Genomic DNA, 19,153 nt, shown 5'->3' with positions numbered 1-19,153 from the left:
TAAGGCAAATATTGATAGAATTGAAGGGAGAAATACCAAAAAAAACCCAAACCCACTGCCGTCGAGTCAATTCTGACTCATAGTGACCCTATAGGACAGAGTAGAACTGTCCCGTAGTTTCCAAGGAGCGCCTGGCGGATTTGAACTGCCAACCTTTTGGTTAGCAGCCGTAGCACTTAACCACTACGCCACCAGGGTTTCCGAAGGGAGAAACAGATGAACCAAAACAAAACAAACCAGTTGCCATCGAGTTACTTCCAACTCATAGTGACCCTATAGGACTACAACAATAGCTGTAAACATCAGTAAACCGCTTTCAATATTGGACAGAACATCTAGAAAGGACATCAACAAGGAAACACAGGACCTGAATAACATTATAAACCAACTAGACTTAACAGACATGTATAGAACACTCCACCCCAAAACAGTACAATATGCTTTCTACTCCAGTGCACATAGATCATTCTCCAGGATAGACCACATTTTAGGTCACAAAGCAAGTCTCGATAAATTTAAAAAGACTGAAATTATACAAAGTATTTTCTCTGACCACAACGGAAGGAAGCTGGAAATAGTAACAGTAAAAAACCTGGAAAAGACACAAACATATAGACATTAAACAACATAATATTAAACTACCAATGAGTCAAGGAAGAAATCAAAAGAGAAATCACATATTTCTTAGAGTCAAATGAAAATGAAAGCACAACTTACTAAAACTTATGGGATGCAGCGAAAGAAGTACTTAGAGGGATGCTTACAGCAATAAATGCCTACATATAAAAAGAAGTAAGATTTCACATTAACAGTCTAACTTGACAATTCCGGGAACTACAAAGAGAAGAGCAAACTAAGTCTAAACCTACCAGAAGGAAGGAAGTAACAAAAATCAGAGCATAAATAAATAAAATCAGAAAACAGAAAAACAATAGAGAGAATCAACAAACCCAGAGGCTGGTTCTCTGAAAAGATCAAAAAAATTGACAAACCTTTAGCTAGACAGGAGCCCTGGTGGTGAAGTGGTTTAGCACTTGACTACTAACCAAAAGGTCAGCAGTTCAAACTCACCAGCCGCTCTGTGGGAGAGAGATGTGGCAGTCCGCTTCCGTAAAGATTCACAGCCTTGGAAACCCTATAGGGCAGTTCTACTCTGCTCTATAGGGTCACTATGAGTCGGAATCAACTTGATGGCTGTGAGTTTGGTTTTGGTTTTAGTTAGACTGACAAACAAAAGAAGAGAAAAGATGCAAATAACCAAAGTAAAAAATGAAAGAGGGGACATTACAACTGATCCAACAGAAATAAAGAGAATTATAGACGGAATATTATAAACAAATGTATGGCAACAAATCGGAAAACTAGATGAAACGGACGTATTCTTAGAAGCACACAATCTACCCAAAATGACTCAAGAGGAAATGGAAAGACTCATAATATGTGAAGAGATTGAATCAGTTTTCAAAAACCTTCCAACAACAACAAAAAGTCCTGGACCAGATAGCTTCACAGAGGAATTCTACCAAACATTTAGAGAAAAAATTGACACTGTTTAAGCTCTTCCAAAAGATTCAGAAGAAGGGAATACTCCCTGATTCATTCTATGAAGCAACCATAACCCTGATACCCAAACCAGACAAAGACACCACAAGAAAAGAAAGCTACAGGCCAGTATTTCTTAAGAAAAGATGCAAAAATTCTCAACCAAATACTAGTGAAGAGAATCCAACAGCATATTAAAAGAGTCATACATATACCATGACCAAGTAGGATTTATTCCAGGAATGCAGGATGGTTCAAAATTAGAAAATCAGTTAACATAATACACTACAATGATTAAAAAAAAAAAAAACCAAACCCAGTGCCATCGAGTCGATTCTGACTCATAGCGACCCTATAGGACAGAGTAGGGCTGCCCGATAGTTTCCAAGGAGCGCCTAGCAGATTTGAACTGCTGACCTCTTGGTTAGCAGCCGCAGCACTTAACCACTACGCCACCAGGGTTTCCAGCCACATCAATAGAACCACATAATCATCTCTTTGGATGCAGAAAAAGCATTTGATAAAATCCAACACCCTTTCTTGATGAAAACCCTAAAGAAGGCTGGAATAGGAGGGAAATTCCTCAATATGACTCAGGGCATCTATGAAAAGCCAACAGTCAATATTATACTTAATTGAAAAAGACTGAGAGCTTTCCTCTTGAAATTGGCAACAAGACAAGGGTGCCTGCTCTCACTACTTCTATTTTATATTGTATTAGAAGTTCTAGCCAGAGCAGTAAGACAAGAAAAAGAAATAAAATATCCAGATTGGAAAAAAAGAAGTAAAATGTTCTCTATTTGTGGATGGCATGATCCTATATATAGAAAATCCCAAAGAGTCCATAAGAAAACTTTTAGAGCTAATAGAGGAATTTAGCAAAGTTGCAGGGTACAAGATCAACAAACAAAAATCGGCTGGGTTTCAATACACCAGCAATGAGAAATCTGAAAGGAAGATTAGGGAAACAATTCCATTTACAATATCATCTCAGAGAATAAAATACCTAGGAATAAATCAAAACAAGGACATGAGGGACTATACAATGAAAACTATAAAACACTGCTGAAAGAGACTAAAGAAGACTTAAGTAACGGAAAGATCTTCCGTGTTCATGAGTTGGAAGGCTTAATATTGCTAAGATGTCAATACTACCCAAAGCGATCTACAGATTAAAGGCAATCCCAATCAATATCCCAGCAGCTTTCTTTACAGAAATAGAAAAACCAACTCTCAACTTTATATGGAAGGGCAAGAGGCCCCAAAGAGCCAAAACATGTTGAAAGTAAGAATAAAGTAGGACTCATACTTCCTGATTTTAAAACATAATATACAGCTACAGTAATCAAAACAGCCTGGAACTAGTATAGTGGTAGACACATAGATTAATGGAATAGAATTGAGAGTCCAAAAATAAATCCACACATCTATGGTCAACTGATTTTTGACAAGAGTACAAGTCCATTCGATGGGGAAAGAAAAGTCTCTTCAATAAATGGTCCTGGAAAATTGGGTTTCCATATATAGAAAAATGAAACAGGACACATACCTCACAACATGCAAAAAAACAAATTCAAAATAGGTTAAAGACCCTAAATGTACAGACTAAAATCATAAAATTCTTAGAACAACAAGCAGGGGCAACACTGTCAGGCCTAGCTTTCAACAATGGATTATCAAATATAATAACGAAAGTACAAACAGCAAAAGGCAAAACAAATAAATGGGACTTCATAAAAATTAAAACTTTTGTTCATCAAGACTTTACCAAAAAAGAGAAAAGACAAGTTACTGACTGGGAAAATATCTTTGGAAACCGTATACCTGACAAGACTCTAATAACTAAAATATATACAAAACTTTGACAACTTAACAACAAAAAGATAAATAACCCAATCATAAAATGGGCAAAGGAGTTAAACAGACATTTCACCAAAGAGGATTTTTAAATGAACACCAAACACATGAAAAGATGCTCAGTGTCATTAGCCATCAGGGAGATGGAAATCAAAACCACAATGAGATACCATTTCACACCCATTAGGATGGCTGAAATTTAAAAAAGAAAGAAAATAACAAAGGTTGGAAAGAATGTGAGGAAATTGAAACCCTCATCCATTGCTGGTGGGAATGCAAAATGGTATAGCCATTGTGGAAAACAGTGTGGTGGTGCCTCAAAAACTAAAAATATTTGCAGATGACATGATCTTATACACAGAAAACCCTAAGAAATCCTCAAGAAAACTACTGAAACTAATAGAAGAGTTCAGCAGAGTATCAGGATACAAGATAAACATACAAAAATCAGTTGGATTCTTCTACACCAACAAAAAGAACATCGAAGAGGAAATCACCAAATCAATGCCATTTACAGTAGCCCCCAAGAAGATCAAATACTTAGGAATAAATCTTACCAGGGATGTAAAAGACTTATACAAAGAAAACTACAGTACACTTCTGCAAGACATCAAAAGAGACTTACATAAGTGGAAGAACATACCTTGCTTGTGGATAGGAAGACTTAACGTTATAAAAATGTCTGTTCTACCAAAAGCGATCTATACATTTAATGCAATTCCGATCCAAATCCCAACGACATTCTTTAATGAGATGGAGAAACAAATCACCAATTTCATATGGGAGGGAAAGAGGCCCAGAATAAATAAGGCATTACTGAAAAACAAGAACAAAGTGGGAGGCCTTACCTTACCTGACTTTAAAACCTATTATACCGCCACAGTAGTCAAAACAGCCTGGTAATGGTACAACAACAGATACATAGACCAATGGAACAGAATTGAGAATCCAGACATAAATCCATCCACATATGAGCAGTTGATATTTGACAAAGGCCCCAAAACAGTTAAATGGGGAAAAGACAGTCTTTTTAACAAATGGTGCCAGCATAACTGGATATCCATCTGCAAAAAAATGAAACAAGACCCATACCTCACTCCTTGCACAAAAACGAACTCAAAATAGATCAAAGTCCTAAATATAAAATCTAAAACGATAAAGATCATGGAAGAAAAAATAGGGACAACGTTAAGAGCCCCAATACATGGCATAAACAGTATACAAAACATTATTAAGAACGCAGAAGAAAAACTAGATAACTGGGAGCTCCTAAAAATCAAACACCTACGCTCATCCAAAGACTTCACCAAAAGAGTAAAAAGACTACCTACAGACTGGGAAAAAGTTTTTAGCTATGACATTTCTGATCAGCGCCTGGTCTCTAAAATCTACATGATACTGCAAAAACTCAACCGCAAAAAGACAAATAATCCAATTAAAAAACGGGCAAAAGATATGAATAGACACTTCACTAAAGAAGACATCCAGGTAGCTAACAGATATATGAGGAAATGTTCACGATCATTAGCCATTAGAGAAATCCAGATCAAAACTACAATGAGATTTCATCTCACTCCAACAAGGCTGGCATTAATCCAAAAAACACAAAATAAATGTTGGAGAGGCTGTGGAGAGATTGGAACACTTATACACTGCTGGTGGGAATGTAAAATGGTATAACCACTTTGGAAATCGATTGGGCGCTTCCTTAAAAAGCCAGAAATACAACTACCATACGATCCAGCAATCCCACTCCTTGGAATATATCCTAGAGAAATAAGAGCCTTTACACGAACAGATACATGCACACCCATGTTTACTGGAGCAATGTTTACAACAGCAAAAAGATGGAAGCAACCAAGGTGCCCATCAACGGATGAATGGATAAATAAATTACGGTATATTCACACAATGGAATACTCCACATCAATAAAGAACAGTGAGGAATCTGTGAAACATTTCATAACATGGAGGAACCTGGAAGGCATTATGCTGAGTGAAATTAGTCAGTTGCAGAAGGACAAATATTGCATAAGACCACTATTACAAGAACTTGAGAAACACTTTAAACTGAGAAGAAAACATTCTTTTGTGGTTACGAGAGGGGGGAGGGAGGGAGGGTGGGGGGAGGCATTCACTAATTAGATAGTAGATAAGAACTACTTTAGGTGAAGGGAAAGACAGTACGCAATACAGGGGAGGTCAGCACAATTAGACTAAACCAAATGCAAAGAAGTTTCCTGAATAAACTGAATGCTTCAAAGGCCAGAGTAGCAGGGACAGGGATCTGGGGACCATGGTTTCAGGGGACATCTAAGTCAATTGACATAATAAAATCTATTAAGAAAACATTCTGCATCCCACTTTGAAGAGTGGCGTCTGCGGTCTTAAACGCTAGCAAGCAGCCATCCAAGACGCATCAATTGGTCTCAACCCACCTGGATCAAAGGAGAATGAAGAACACCAAGGACACAAGGCGATTACAAGCCCAAGAGACAGGAAGGGTCACATGAACAAGCGACTACATCATCCTGAGACCAGAAGAACTAGATGGTGCCCAGCTACAACTGATGACTGCCCTGACAGGGAATACAACAGAGAACCCCTGAGAGAGCAGGAGAGCAGTGGGATGCGGACCCCAAATCCTCATAAGACCAGACTTAATGGTCTGACTGAGACTAGAAGGACCCCGGTGGTCATGGTCCCCAGACCTTCTGTTGGCCCAGGACAGGAACCATTCCCGAAGCCAACTCTTCAGACATGGATTGGACTGGACGATGGGTTGGAGAGGGATGCTGGTGAGGAGTGAGCTTCTTGGATCAGGTGGACACTGGACACTATGTTGGCATCTCCTGCCTGGAGGGGAGATGAGAGGGTGGAGGGGGTTAGAAGCTGGCGAGATGGACAGGAAAAGAGAGAATGGAGGGAGAGAGCGGGCTGTCTCATTAGGGGGAGAGTAATTGGGAGTGTGTAGCAAGATGCATATGGGTTTTTGTGTGAGAGACTGACTTGATTTGTAAACTTTCACTTAAAAAAAAGGACAATAAAAATTATATATTAAAAAAACTAAAAATAGAACTACCATGATGCAGCAATTCCAGTCCTAAGTATACACCCAAAAGCCTTGAAAGCAGAGACTCAAAAAGAGACATGCCCGTCAACAAATGAATGGATCAACAAAACATGGTACAAAGGAATACTGCTCAGTCAGTAGGAGAAATGAAGTCTTGGTACATGCTACAATATGGATGGGCCTTGAAGACATTACGCTGAACGAAATAAGCCGGTCACAAAGGGACAAATACTTTATGACCTCACTTATATAAAAAGACATGAAAATACAAAGGTATAGAGAACAAAGTGGTTATTATTATTATTAGTGGTTACCAGAGGTTGGAGAGATGGGGAAAGGGGGGTTTAACAGTGATGGAAAAATCACATTGACTAAGGGTACAGTTGCACAGTTGATTATTGTCATTGTTGTCAATAAGATGAACACTGGTAAAAAGTTGAATTGGCAAAAGTTCTATAATAGATATATTTAAAACAACAACAAAAAAGAGTAGCTGCTGAAGCTGCTTATGTACAACCAAATACCTCACAGGACTTGGTTCCTTGGTTTGGAGGTTTAGGGTCACAGTTTCATGGGCTATTCCAGTTAATTGGCTTAATAACGTGTTTAGTGCTTCTGTTCTAACTCCTAGTTCTTTGCATAGTGCCTGGGGTATTAAAAGCTTGCAAGTTGGCATTCAAGGCACAACAATTGGTCTCTATCCACCTGGAGCAGCAGAGGAAGGAAAGTCAGGAACAGGAGGAGGATATGGAATGCATGCTAATTGCCTCCATGAACAACTACCTCCTTTGCCATGAGACCAGAAGAGCTGGATGGTGCCGGATACTATTACTGAACATTTTGATCGAAGATTCTATAGAAGAATCCTGATCAAAAGGGGGAAACTGTAGAACAGTATTTTAAATTCTCACGGATTCTAGACTTTTTGGACCTATGGGAGTGAACAAACCCCTGAAACTACTGCCCTGAGATAATCTTTAAACCTTAAACCAAATATGTCCCCTGAAGTCATCTTAAAACTGAAGAATATTTTAGCTTAACTAGTAAAAAAGGTCTGCTTTGAGCATTGTGCTCTTTTAATAACTATCTATGTGGGATCAAACTGACAACAGCAACTTGAAAGATTAGATAGGAACCTCAGGGGGCCGTTAGTTTATGTTAATAAGGAAAGAACAACTCAGAAAAGAAGGGTGAGAATAGTTGCACAACTTGAGGAATGTAATCAATGTCACTAAATGCATGTGCAGAAATTGTTGAATTGGTGTATGTTTTGCTGAGTATATTCTCAGCAACAACAACAAAATAAATTTAGAAAGAAAAAAAATAGAATGACATACAATGGAATGCTACTCAGCCATAAAGAGAAATGAGTCCTGATGTATGCCACAACATGGATGAACCTTGAGGAGATTAAACCTGTTGCCATCAAGTTGGTTCTGCCTGATAGCGATCCTACAGGGCAGACTAGAACTGCCTCATAGAGTTTCCAAGGAGCGCCTGGTGGATCTTAACTGCCGACCTTTTGGTTAGCAGCTGTAGGTCCTAACCACTATGCCACCAGGGTTTCCTTGAGGACATTATGCTGAGCAAAATAAGTCAGTCACAAGAGGACAAATACTGCCTATCAACCGAAGAATGGATAAACAAAATGTGATACATAAATACAATGGAATACTACTCAGCCAGCAGGAGAAATGAAGTCTTGATACATGCTACAGTATGGATGGAGCTTGAAAACGTTATGCTTAGTGAAATAAGACAATCACAAAAGGACAAATATTGTATGGCCTCACTTACATAAAAAGACAAGAAAAGGCAAACACATAGAGAAGAAAGTTTATTAATGGTTACCAGGGGTGGGAGGGAGGGTGGAAAAGGTGGGTTAACAGTGATGGAAAAAAGGCACTGATTAAGAGTACGGTTGCACGGCCGATTATTGTAATTGCTATCAATAAGCTGTACACCTGTAAAAAGTTGAATTGGCAAAACTGTGATAAATATATTTACAACAATGACAAAAAAGAAAAGTGTTTAAAAAAAAAAAAGGACAAATACTGTATGGTCTCACTTACATGAAATGAGCAAATATATAGACACCAAAGAGTATTACTGGTTACCAGGGGTGGAAGGGAGAGCGAAAGGGGAAGCTTTTGCTTAGGAGGCATTTTTATATTAATGGTGGCGGAATAATTGGGAAACAGATAACAAGAATGGTTGCACAACTTGAGAATAAAATCAGAGTCCCTGAATTATACATGTTGAAACTGTTGAGTTGAAGTATGTTTTGTTGTACATACTTTCACAATAAAAAATAAAAATAATAAATGAAAAAAAGCAAGGTACAAAATAGAATAAAACAATCATGCATATTCGTATTTGCTTGAACAGAGAAAATTCTAGAAGGATACGTTCTTCTGATTTATAAACCATGTAAGGTAATACCATTAAAAAAATAAATTAATAAAAAAAAAGAATACTGCTTGTCTGGCTCACATGCTGCTGAGCTCTTCCTCCTCTACCCATCCTTGAGCCCCCTCAGTGGTCCCTCTTCTGCTTGAGACTTACAGGGAAAACTGGTGAAAATGTGAGGACAAGAGGAATCCTTGAAAAACAACAGGCTGGCCCTGCCCCACCTGACAGTTACTTGCTGTGGGCGTGGCTCTATAGTCAGGAAAACTTAGTCAAAATGACCCTTAGGACTCCCCCCTGGTGGTGATGGCATGCAGTGCAAAGCCAGTGTCCTTGGCGGGCATCTGGGGTCAAGAGGATGGAAAATACACACTGTGCTCCTTGGAAACTATGGGGCAGCTCTACTCTGTTTTTATGAGTCGGAATTGACTCAAAGGCAATGTTTTTTTTTTTTTTTTGGGGGGGAGGAGGTGAGCACCAGAATCAGGCTCAGCCCAAAGGGGAGATGCTCGCAGGAGGAGAGGTCCTGGGGCTGGCTAAGGACAGGCAGCACCCATCCCCCCCAGCTCCTGCCTGGACATGAGGGCCCATGTGTACGTGAAGGGAGGGAGCAGCACCCCCTGCACCATCAAAGGCGCTACTGAGAGCGTGCTCTCTCTTCTGGAGATACGATTTGTCATTAATGAGGCTCCCAGATGCTTCTGTTTTCACAGGAACTATAGCCAAGATCTCATCTACCTTTTATGGCTGCAACGCCCCCCTAGCAGATGGCCCACATGCAGTGAGTGCTTGGTAGATAGCTCTAAACCATGACCCAGCGTTTTCTGTTCCTGCCCCACTCAGCTCTTGGAGCCAAGCTCAAGGGAAGGGGCAGCTCTACCATCTCCTGAGGGGCCATCTCTGCTCCATGGGGAGACATCTAGAGGTTCCATTGGTTGCCCTGTTGTGGTAGTGTCCACCACCAGGGGGCGGGCTAGGACAGTTAAAATACCAGCAGGAAACAACCCCGAGGGGAGTACCTGGAACAACTCCTGCCATCCGAGATGGGATGACAAAGTGACAGGTGAAAAATTTAAGAACCTCAGCAACCTAAAAAAGCTGGACTTGTTTCAGACTTTTTTTTTTTTTTTTTAATACAATACCATTTCTAAAGGATTTCCAGTCTAGGCTGCTGTTCCCTTTCAATAGACCCTCTGCTCTTGCAGCTTGTATTTCCCAAGCGGAAGGATATGAATCCCTCTTCTTCCAGGGATCCCAGGGGTCCATGAGGATCATGACGTTGGCTGACATGGAATTGCTAGGGAAGACCGTCACTCCCTTCTCAATTCCTTTTCTGTCTTCCCTCTTGCTGCCCGTGTCACTAATACCTCCCTAGCTTCCAACCTCCCTAAGAGGGACAGCCGGTGGGCCTCAGCCTCAGCACCACAGCCGAGGGCAGCATCCAAGAGAATTCAACAGCCGTGCTTTCTTTTCACTGAATTTGTCTTTAGAAATATCTTATATGTATGGGAAACGTTACTGGTTCTCCATTTACAGTGATGATATAAGGTTTCCTCTTAAAATAAATACATTTAAGTACAAAATCAAAAAGGCAGGCCACTTTAGAGAGAACATCAAGAGCAGAGCGGTCTGGCCGGGCAGCCATCCTGCAGGTGTGCGGTCAAGACCAGAACTGGGTGTGTGCTCTGGCCTCTGCCCGCCCTGTGATCGCTCTGAGCACTGATCTGCGCATGGCATGTCCGACTCAAGTCTCCTTGGCTCCCCACAACCCTGGGGGCAGGTGAGGCTCCCTCCTGTCCTCCACCTGCTGCCCCCTGCCTGCCGCGTGGCACTTGTTTATGCCTTGGTTTCTGCTGCTCCCTCGATGGTCAAGACTTTCCCTCCACCTGTACCTGTCAGACCCTGTACATCCTTTAGGAACAAGCTAAAGCATTGCCTCACCCATGAAGGTGTTCACCCAGAAGCTCAAGAGCTGGCTGTGTGTGGCCCAGTTGGCCCCCACTGTACCCATGTGCACCTCCAAGACAGCACTTGAGACCTTTGCAGTCACCTGTGTTGCATGCACTCACACCCACCGAACGTCCCTCTGTGCAGGCGCCAGGTGCACCAGAGCCTGTCAGCCCTGCTCGCCCATCTCCCAAGCATAAGGCTGTGCACTTCAAGAGGGTAAGACCTGTGTCTTATTCCTCTCAGACCCCATGCCCCGCAGGCACCTGGCTGAGAGGGGCTGCTAAACGGGTGTGCCTCCTCGAGCCTGGAAGGCCAGAGAACAGCTCACCTCGGAGGTTCTTGACGAAGTCCTCCAGCTTCATCTTACGCTCCGGCTTGACGTTGGGGCTGTACATGTCTGTGTTGAGCAGGATGATGGCGAAGGCCAGGATGAATATGGTGTCTGGGTTCCGGAATTGCCGTACTACTCCGGGGTTGCAGATGCAGTATCGCTGGCTGGGGGCCGGGGGAGAGGAGGAGGGTCAAGGCCACCGCAGCAGGCTGTGGGACTGCCTCCTCATGCATGAGTAGCCACCATGGCTCGGGTCCCAGCACTCACCACCTGGGCAATCCCCGAGTCTGGTCACTTCCCTCTGAGTCAGCTTCTGCATCTGGTAAAAGGGGATAACCCCTGTTTGGCAGAGAGGAGGCCCTACTACCCATTTGCCCCTTCTTACTTTATAGTCCCACACACCCAGGATGGGGACCATGCTTCCCAGTCCCCCTCAGAGCTAGGGGTGGCCACGTGACTCCATGCTGAGTGGAATATGAGCAGATGCCATGAGGGCAACTTCAAGGTTGTGTTCTGAAAAGGCAGGGGTTTGCCCTCCACTCCTCTCCCCACTTCTCTACTCCCAGCTGGAATGGAGACATGATAGTGGTCCTACCATCTGGGACCTTGAGATGAAGAAGCCCAGGACTCCTTCACACCAGCTCAGAGAGAAATGCACTTGTGCCTGGTTTAAGCCATTGTTACTGTGGATCTTTGTTACAGCAGCTGAACAGGCTAACTAATTCATCCTCCTTCCCAAGTCATACCACTTAGTATTCTCACTGCTTGAAATATACTCCCCGGCCCCTGCGGTGCCCCCTCTACCAGTGACCTCAGGCAGGGCGAAGGGAGAAGGGGCAGGAACACAGAAAAGGAACCAGGGCAGAGCTCCGTGACCGAGGCTTAGGAGCAAGCAAGCAGCAGCCACCAAGCTCAGAAGGCGTGGCGCTCTAATCAGTCCTCCCCATCCTTGCAGACCCAGCTTAGTGCCACCCCTCCAGGAAGCTTCCCAGAGTAAGTAGCTGGACGTCCCTTCCCAGGGCCCTGGAGCTGTCCTCACTCCTCCTTGGCCCCAGAGGGCTAGGTCAGCAGCTACCATCCACCTCCAGCTATCCACACCTCGCACAGAGTACCAAGGCCAAGCTGCACATATTCACCAAATGAGTGACTGTATGGCAACAGCTGGCATGGACTTCGGGTCACCATGTGCCAGGTGCTGAGCTAAGTGTGTCTACCTGTCCCAAGTCATTTAATCCTTCCACCACTCTCTAGGGTACATCCTATTACTATCCTCATTTTATAGGTGAAGGAATGAGGCATGGCAAATTCAGCAACCAGTGCGAGATCACACAGCTGGTAAGTGGTGGGGCTGGTGTTTGAACCAGCCGCACAGCTTGTGCTCTGAGTCACTATGAGAGATAGCCTCTTGAGGATGAATAAGCAAATGACTAGAAGACTGGACTCATGAATAAATAGGTGGCTAACGAGGACTTGGAGTAAGATGAAACGAATGCTGTTCAAAAACCTGGCTCCAACACTAACTAGCAGTCGTGACCTTGGACAAGCCCTCTAACCTCTTTCAATTTCAGTCTCCTCATCTGCAAAATTCAAAATTAGGGTAATAAGTGCCCGTCCCTGCACCGCCCCCCCCCCCCGCCACCCACTGCCTTGGCCGTGCCCCATCCTGTAAGGAGCCAGCATGCAGGGGGGGCCACAATGATCACCCCTAAAGCAACAGGCAGACAACTGCCCTGCTTAGGTGAACGGAATGTAGTGAGGTTCAGCCTTGCCACAGGCTTTTGAGCCAGGAACACTCTTCTCCCCTACCGCTGCCCCCCACCGGAGCCCCCAACCTGAAGGCTTCGATGAGCCGCTCTACTTTCTGTGCCTCCCCCTGGACGCGGATGTGAGCCTGGAATTTCCTGAGGGCTTCATCCAGCTCCATGGCTGAGAAGTCCATCTCGTCCACCACGCAGCTGGAAAAGACACAGCCCATCAGCTTCTTCTACCCACAGAGCCCCTCTGGCCTCCACTGCCACAAGGTGCCCACAAACCCCGGCCTCCAAGTGAGGGGAGCCACCAAGGGGCCCTACTATCAGGAAGGGTCCTGCTCAGCTTCCTCCAGCAGCAAAGCACAACACTTCAGAATACGGCTGAAAGGTCCCCAGTGCTTCAGGGGGGTCCACGAACCCCTGGAAGCGGTAGGAATATGTTTGGGCTTATATTTATACATATAGCTTTCTACTGAGGGGGCCAGAGAATATGGTTAGGAGTGACAGACTCATTCTCCATAAGGGCCTATCTTGCAAAAACAACCATTTTTAAGCACCAAGGTTACACCAGTCACGTAACCTACACATAACCTGCACTGAGTCTTCTCTACTCTGTGGGAGAGGAAGAAGTATTCTCCCATTTTCAAGAAAAGGAAAAGAAGGCTCAGGGTACTGGCCTTCATGAGCTCCCACCATTGGGGGTTATGGGCTTGACTCACAAGTGGTGGCTGCCCTCAGGTTGCTGCAGGGGCATGTGGGGAGGATGGGGGCAGGAACCATGCAGGGCTATTTGCTGATCACCATAACAGCAGCTGCCCTTAAGGGTGCCTATATGGTGGGCTGGGGGGAGTCTTGCTACTTCCTGAGGCTGCTGCTATTTTCTGATCCACGGAGAACAATACATGGATTTCCTATGGACCCAGAGCCAGCACGGAGCGGGTGGGGGCTATGCTGCAGGGGGTGAGGGGAGGTGGTTAGACCCACACAGTCTTGGGCGGTTGATTCAGTAAAGAGCTAATCTGCTTTCCCCTGAACTATCGTTTTACTCTGTGATGATGCTGGGGGCGGGGGGGCGGTGGGGGAGGTGGTGGTGGCAATCATTAGAGCAACAATGCTGCAGGTTTTTCCAGATGAAGTGGGAACAGAAACGCTGAGCCAGGAGAAAGAAAGCCCAGGCCAGGCATGCTTGGCCAAGGAAGGGCATGGACATTATGCTGGGTGCTGCCACACGTCAGCTCCCGCCAAAGCCCCTGGCTCACTCCATCTCCATGTGTTTGTCTGAGTGTATGTTCAAGTGGGGGGTGCAAGTGTGTGACTGAATGAGTCTGTGTGTATGTGAGTCTGTGCGGGTACGGGGCACAGGGTCAGCTCCTCCCTACGTGAAGCCCTGGTCCTCACCTGTCAAACAAAAAGGCCAATGGCAACTGCCCACCTCCTTCCAGGGTAGCCTCAAAGATGGAATGGAGCACACGTGGCTGAGCTCTTGAACATGGCACTCACATTGCGAGATTATACTCTCCGGGGATGTAATGATCCCGGGGGAGCCCTCTACCTTCTCTGAGCCCCAGCTGCTCTCTCATTGCAGGTGAATGTAAGAATCCCTTCCCCACTCCCTCATGAGAGAGCTGCAAAAGGTTGAAGAGGATGGGACTGCCAGTATTCATTCATGATTGACCCTTCACCCTGCTTCGATGCTTGCTCCTGGCCTTCTGGCTTGGGGCCACCATCTCAGGATGTAACTGCCTGTGTCAGCACTGTTTGGGCTAGAAATATTCTCAAAGACAAGGCCTGAGGGTGTTCCCCAGACCCTCAACCCAGCGGACACAGCTTTGGTTTCTGCAATATCCCTTGACAGGGCTGTTGAGAGGGTTCTCATGAGGTAATGACATGGAGCCTGAGATCAGAGGCTGCTCAGTAAGCAGAATTATCCTTCTGTGGTGGCCGTTCTCTTCAGGAGAGTGTAAGGACTTTAGGCACAAAAGGAGAGGTTTAGGGTAGAGCCAGGGCAGGACTTCTCAAAACTGTAAAGCCATTCCTAAGAGCTGGGAGCTGAGAGTGTCTGGTCACCAGCTCTCTGGGCTGGCAGGGACATGGGATTGGAAGGTGTTGAATGATGACCCCATATCTCCCAGCCAGGAGGGGCAAGAGAATGAGGTGGGGGCAGAGCTGTGGCTGTGCTTGTGCTCTGTGTACGAGGCTGCCTGCCCCCAGGAGACATCGGAGTCAGAGTGGCCTGGCTCCCCTCCTGCCCTCCCAGACAGCAGGGCAGGCACAGAGCAATGGGATATCAGCCCACACTGAGAAGGACAGCCAGGCCAGGCAGAAGCCCCAGACCTCCAGGCTGCCTCTTCCTGCAAGCGTTGTAACATGCAGCCACACAGATGTGGGTCAGCGAGGGCGATAATCCCCTAAGCACTTTGGACAGACTGTGCTGCAGAGGAGTCAGGCTCTGAGGGTGCACAGGAGGAGGGAGCGTGGGGTCAGTGTGTGTGAGACACAGACTGTGCCTGATGGGAGGTGTCCACGTGTGTGCATGCCGGGGCATGAGCGTGCAACATGCAGTGTGTGGGGCATCCACGGTGTGTGTCCAGGAACAAGGAGGAGATGGGGGAGTCCATGTATGTTGCAGCAAATGGCATTCCTAGCACTGTGTATGTGACTGTGGTCTGCACAAAGTTCAGGTGGTGAGTGTGCAGGGGGGACAGAGATGGGGGGACAGGTTGCTGCATGTGTGAAGTGCCTGTGCGGGACTATGCAGTGTGATGGCACATGAGTATGCATGGCGTGTGTGGTGTTTGAGTCTGTGTGCTGTGACAACGTGTACCCTAGGTGTGTGCAAAGAGGTCACAGGGCCTGTGACAGGCTCCGTTACCTGCCCCCTGCTGCCTTGCACCCCAGGACTCACTCAAGCACGTCGCGGTTGAACTGCTTCTGCCGGTTGCCCAGGAACTCGCCAATCATCTGCCGACTGAGGCCCTTGCGCTGCAGCAGGAAGTGGGCCACTCCCACTGGCGTGTCTGGCACAAAGCCACGTTCGATGAGGTACTGGACTCCTTTCTCAGGCTTCCTGAGGGTGGAAGAAGAAATAGTCTCAGCCCCAGCCAGCCAGGCCCCCAGTTCCATCCCTTGTCCTGTAACCCCTGCCTGGTTCCGTGGGATCTGTACTAGGGTGGTTGATATCCTCCCTCCCTACCCACCTGCACTCACCGCCCCTGACACCCGTTCTTCCTCATCCACAGCATTCAAGGCTCTCTAGGTACATCTCCCTGTAGGGGCGCTGGCTCAAGGGCCCCAGGCACCCTGTCCTTTCTGCTACCAAGCCCACAGCCTAGGGAGAGCCTGGAGCAAAAGGCTTCACACAGAATCACCTAGACCCTACACCAGGCGTGGGCACCGCCTTGCTGTCCTGAGGCAGAGCTGGGTGGCTCAGGAGCACTTCCTGGTGTTCCCTGCACAGCGGCCCCTTGCTCAGTTCTGCTCACTGACGTGCTGCCCCCTCCTCCACTGCCTGCAGCCCCAAACACCCTCTTATGCATATAGACAACCTCTCTTCCCAGCTGAACTCGATGCTTCTGCACGTACGTAAGCATAGGCTGGCAAACTGCTCTGCCCCGATCCCAATAGGAAATAATGATAACCACCACCACCACCGTCTACTGAGCACTTACTCCGTGCAGGTCAATGTTCTAAACATTTCACATGTGCTCATTTATTTAAGGCTCACAACACCCTCAGGGGTCAGTACTCGTGTTACCTGTGGTGGTTAGAAGTACATACTCAGGAGCCAGACAGCTGAGCAAGCCTGGGCAAGGCCCTTAACTTCCTGTTGTAAGTTAACTGCACCCTCCCCACCCCGCCCCCGCACCAAAAGGTAAGTTGAAGCCCTAGCTCCTGTGCCTGTGACCTTGTTATAAACAGGGTCTTTGCAGGTGCAATCAAGTTAAGATGAGGTCATATGGGAGTAGCCCAAGCCAAGCCCACTGCCATGGAGTAGATTTCGACTCATAGGTTTCGACTCATAGGAGATTTCGACTCATAACGACCCTATAGGACAGAGTAGAACTGCCCCATAGAGTTTCCAAGGAGCACCTGGTGGATTCGAACTGCCAACCTTTTGGTTAGCAGCCGTAGCACTTAATCACTATGCCGCCAGGGTTTCCACACTGAAGCAGAGCGGGCCCTAATCCAATATGACCAGCATTCTTATAAGAAGAGGAGAGACACAGAGACAGACACAGGGAGAACTCCACGTGATGACAGAGGCCGAGATGGGAGTGATGGATGTGTGTACAAGCCAAGGAAGGCCAAGGATTGCCAGGAACCAATCCTTGGAAGAGGCAAAGAAGGATTTTTCCCTCAAGCCTTCAGAGAGAACATGGCCCTGCCGACACCTTGATTTCAGACTTCTGGCTTCCAGAACTGTTAGAGAATGAATTTCTGTTATTTTAAGCCACCCACGTTGTGGTACTTTGTTACAGCAGTCCTAGGAAACTAATACCCTTCTCTTACTGAAAGGATTTAATGAGTGACTACAGTTAAGTGCTTTGAACAATGCAGGTAATAAGCACCGTGAAAGGCTCTTGTGATTCTTCTATCCGCAGGCGAGGTAATGGATGCACAGAGAGGTAAACTGACCAGCCCCAGGTCACAGCACCATCTCAGCTGGGGAAGTCAAGAGGGCTGGCCCTGCAGGGCTGAGTGGTGTCCACCAAGATGAAAGGACATTGTTGGTCTGTCCTCTGGGACTCAGAGCTCAGGTCTTTTTTGCTAGTATGAGCCTCCTTAACCCCCACGGTCTGTGTAGGGCACAGCCCAGGTGTGTGATACACACTGTGGGCTTAGGGGAATATTCTCCACCTCTGGACCTGGCCATATAACAAGGGAGTCGGGCTCCCTGCCCTAGCTGGTATAGGTCAGTGCTCTCCTGTCCCCTGGGGGAGGTCCAGCCAGTGTCCACCTACCCCCTAGACCTGCAGCTCCTGGCAGACAGCAGTGGCCTGCAGATCCTGGGTTTCCACATGCAAGCAAAAGCAAAACTCCTACAATTCTCACCCCAAATGACCACACACCCTAACCTTGTCCTCTGCAGCTTGGCAGGGAGCAGCTGCCGCTCAGCTTGGTCCCAGCAAGAAAGCTGGTAACGGAGTGGCCCTGCTCCTCACCACTGCCAGGGTCCTGGGACTGTCAACACACCCGCCACTCCCTGTGGCTATGGGGTCCCCAACCAAGAACTCCTCCGGCCTCTCCCAGCCTCTCTGCCTCCAGTGCTGATTCTGTGGCCTGGGACGATGCCTCCTCACCACCACACCCAATGCTGGCCCCTCAGAGCCAGCCCTGCCACCTCTCCTCCTCAGCTTCTACATGAGGGGCCATAACTTATGGCCTACAGGTGTGTTTGCTTTGGCCCACACAAGGTTAAAAAAATAATTCTAATTGGTTGCCAACATTTAAAAATTGGAAGATGCACATGAAATTCAGATTTCCAGCTCCTCCTAGAGAATCTGATAATTTGGTACCCCAGGTTCATGCTCTGCATGGCAAGGACTGGTGGACTGGGCTGGGCCCCTGCACATGAACTCTCTTCTGTCGCCCACTGTAGCCCCTAGGCCTGCCTGGTTCTTGAGGTCCCTGAAGAGCACCCCAGTCCAGGCCCAGCCAGAGCCTGCTTGCCCCTGCTCCCCCATGGGCAGTTTCTCTCCCTCCTCTGGCCCCTAGCCACTCCCTCTGTGTTTTCACACACCCACATCCTGTAGCATCATGGATTAAGAGCTCTCTTGCTCTTGAGGAGCTCAGAGCATGGTGGGAAAGAACATATGTGGCAGCAGGGGAGGGGGCTGTCAGGGGCCATGGGAAAACGATTCTTTAGCTTGGAGAAGTCCCACGTACCTGCTCAGGCTGGGCCTGCACATACAGTGCAGTGGCAGGCCAGGACCCACACCTTGAAGGCCAAAGGACTGGGTGATAGGGCCAGTGGGGGAAGGAGGCTTCTGCAGGTAACACAGGGAGACTTTCTCTGGGCAGGTGACAGCAGAGAGCAACTGGACTGATTAGAGAGCTTTCTGGGTAGCGGTAACAGCAAATGCAAAGGCCCTGAGGTAGGAATGGGATTGCTGGAACAGACAGTAGGGATCCGGGGGTAGAGATGAGATATGGGCAGAGGTGGGCAGGCAGGCTGCACCACACAGAGCCACAGGGCCACAAGAAGGAGCCTGGTTTTCTTTTGAGTGGGATGAGAAGCTG

The 19,153-nt window shown here is 46.7% G+C and overlaps 1 protein-coding gene across 9 annotated transcripts in view; it reads right to left on the bottom strand.

Annotated features, from left to right (window-relative positions):
* The window catches only part of IQSEC1 (IQ motif and Sec7 domain ArfGEF 1), a 456,568-nt gene that overhangs the window by 27,716 nt on the left and 409,699 nt on the right, over nucleotides 1-19,153 (bottom strand). For all 9 annotated transcript variants that reach the window (XM_049863199.1, XM_049863206.1, XM_049863200.1 and 6 more), the window contains 3 exons: nucleotides 15,819-15,980; nucleotides 12,995-13,117; nucleotides 11,160-11,326 (listed from right to left, as the gene is read on the bottom strand). In XM_049863199.1, coding sequence (XP_049719156.1) covers nucleotides 11,160-11,326; nucleotides 12,995-13,117; nucleotides 15,819-15,980 — 452 coding nt within the window. The remainder of the gene's footprint in view (nucleotides 1-11,159; nucleotides 11,327-12,994; nucleotides 13,118-15,818; nucleotides 15,981-19,153) is intronic.

This window comes from Elephas maximus, chromosome 20 (assembly GCF_024166365.1).
Source record: "Elephas maximus indicus isolate mEleMax1 chromosome 20, mEleMax1 primary haplotype, whole genome shotgun sequence".
In the NCBI taxonomy this organism is placed as follows: Eukaryota; Metazoa; Chordata; class Mammalia; order Proboscidea; family Elephantidae; genus Elephas; species Elephas maximus.
Note: the sequence above shows the minus strand (reverse complement) of the source record. Positions and strands in the feature narration are given on the sequence as shown.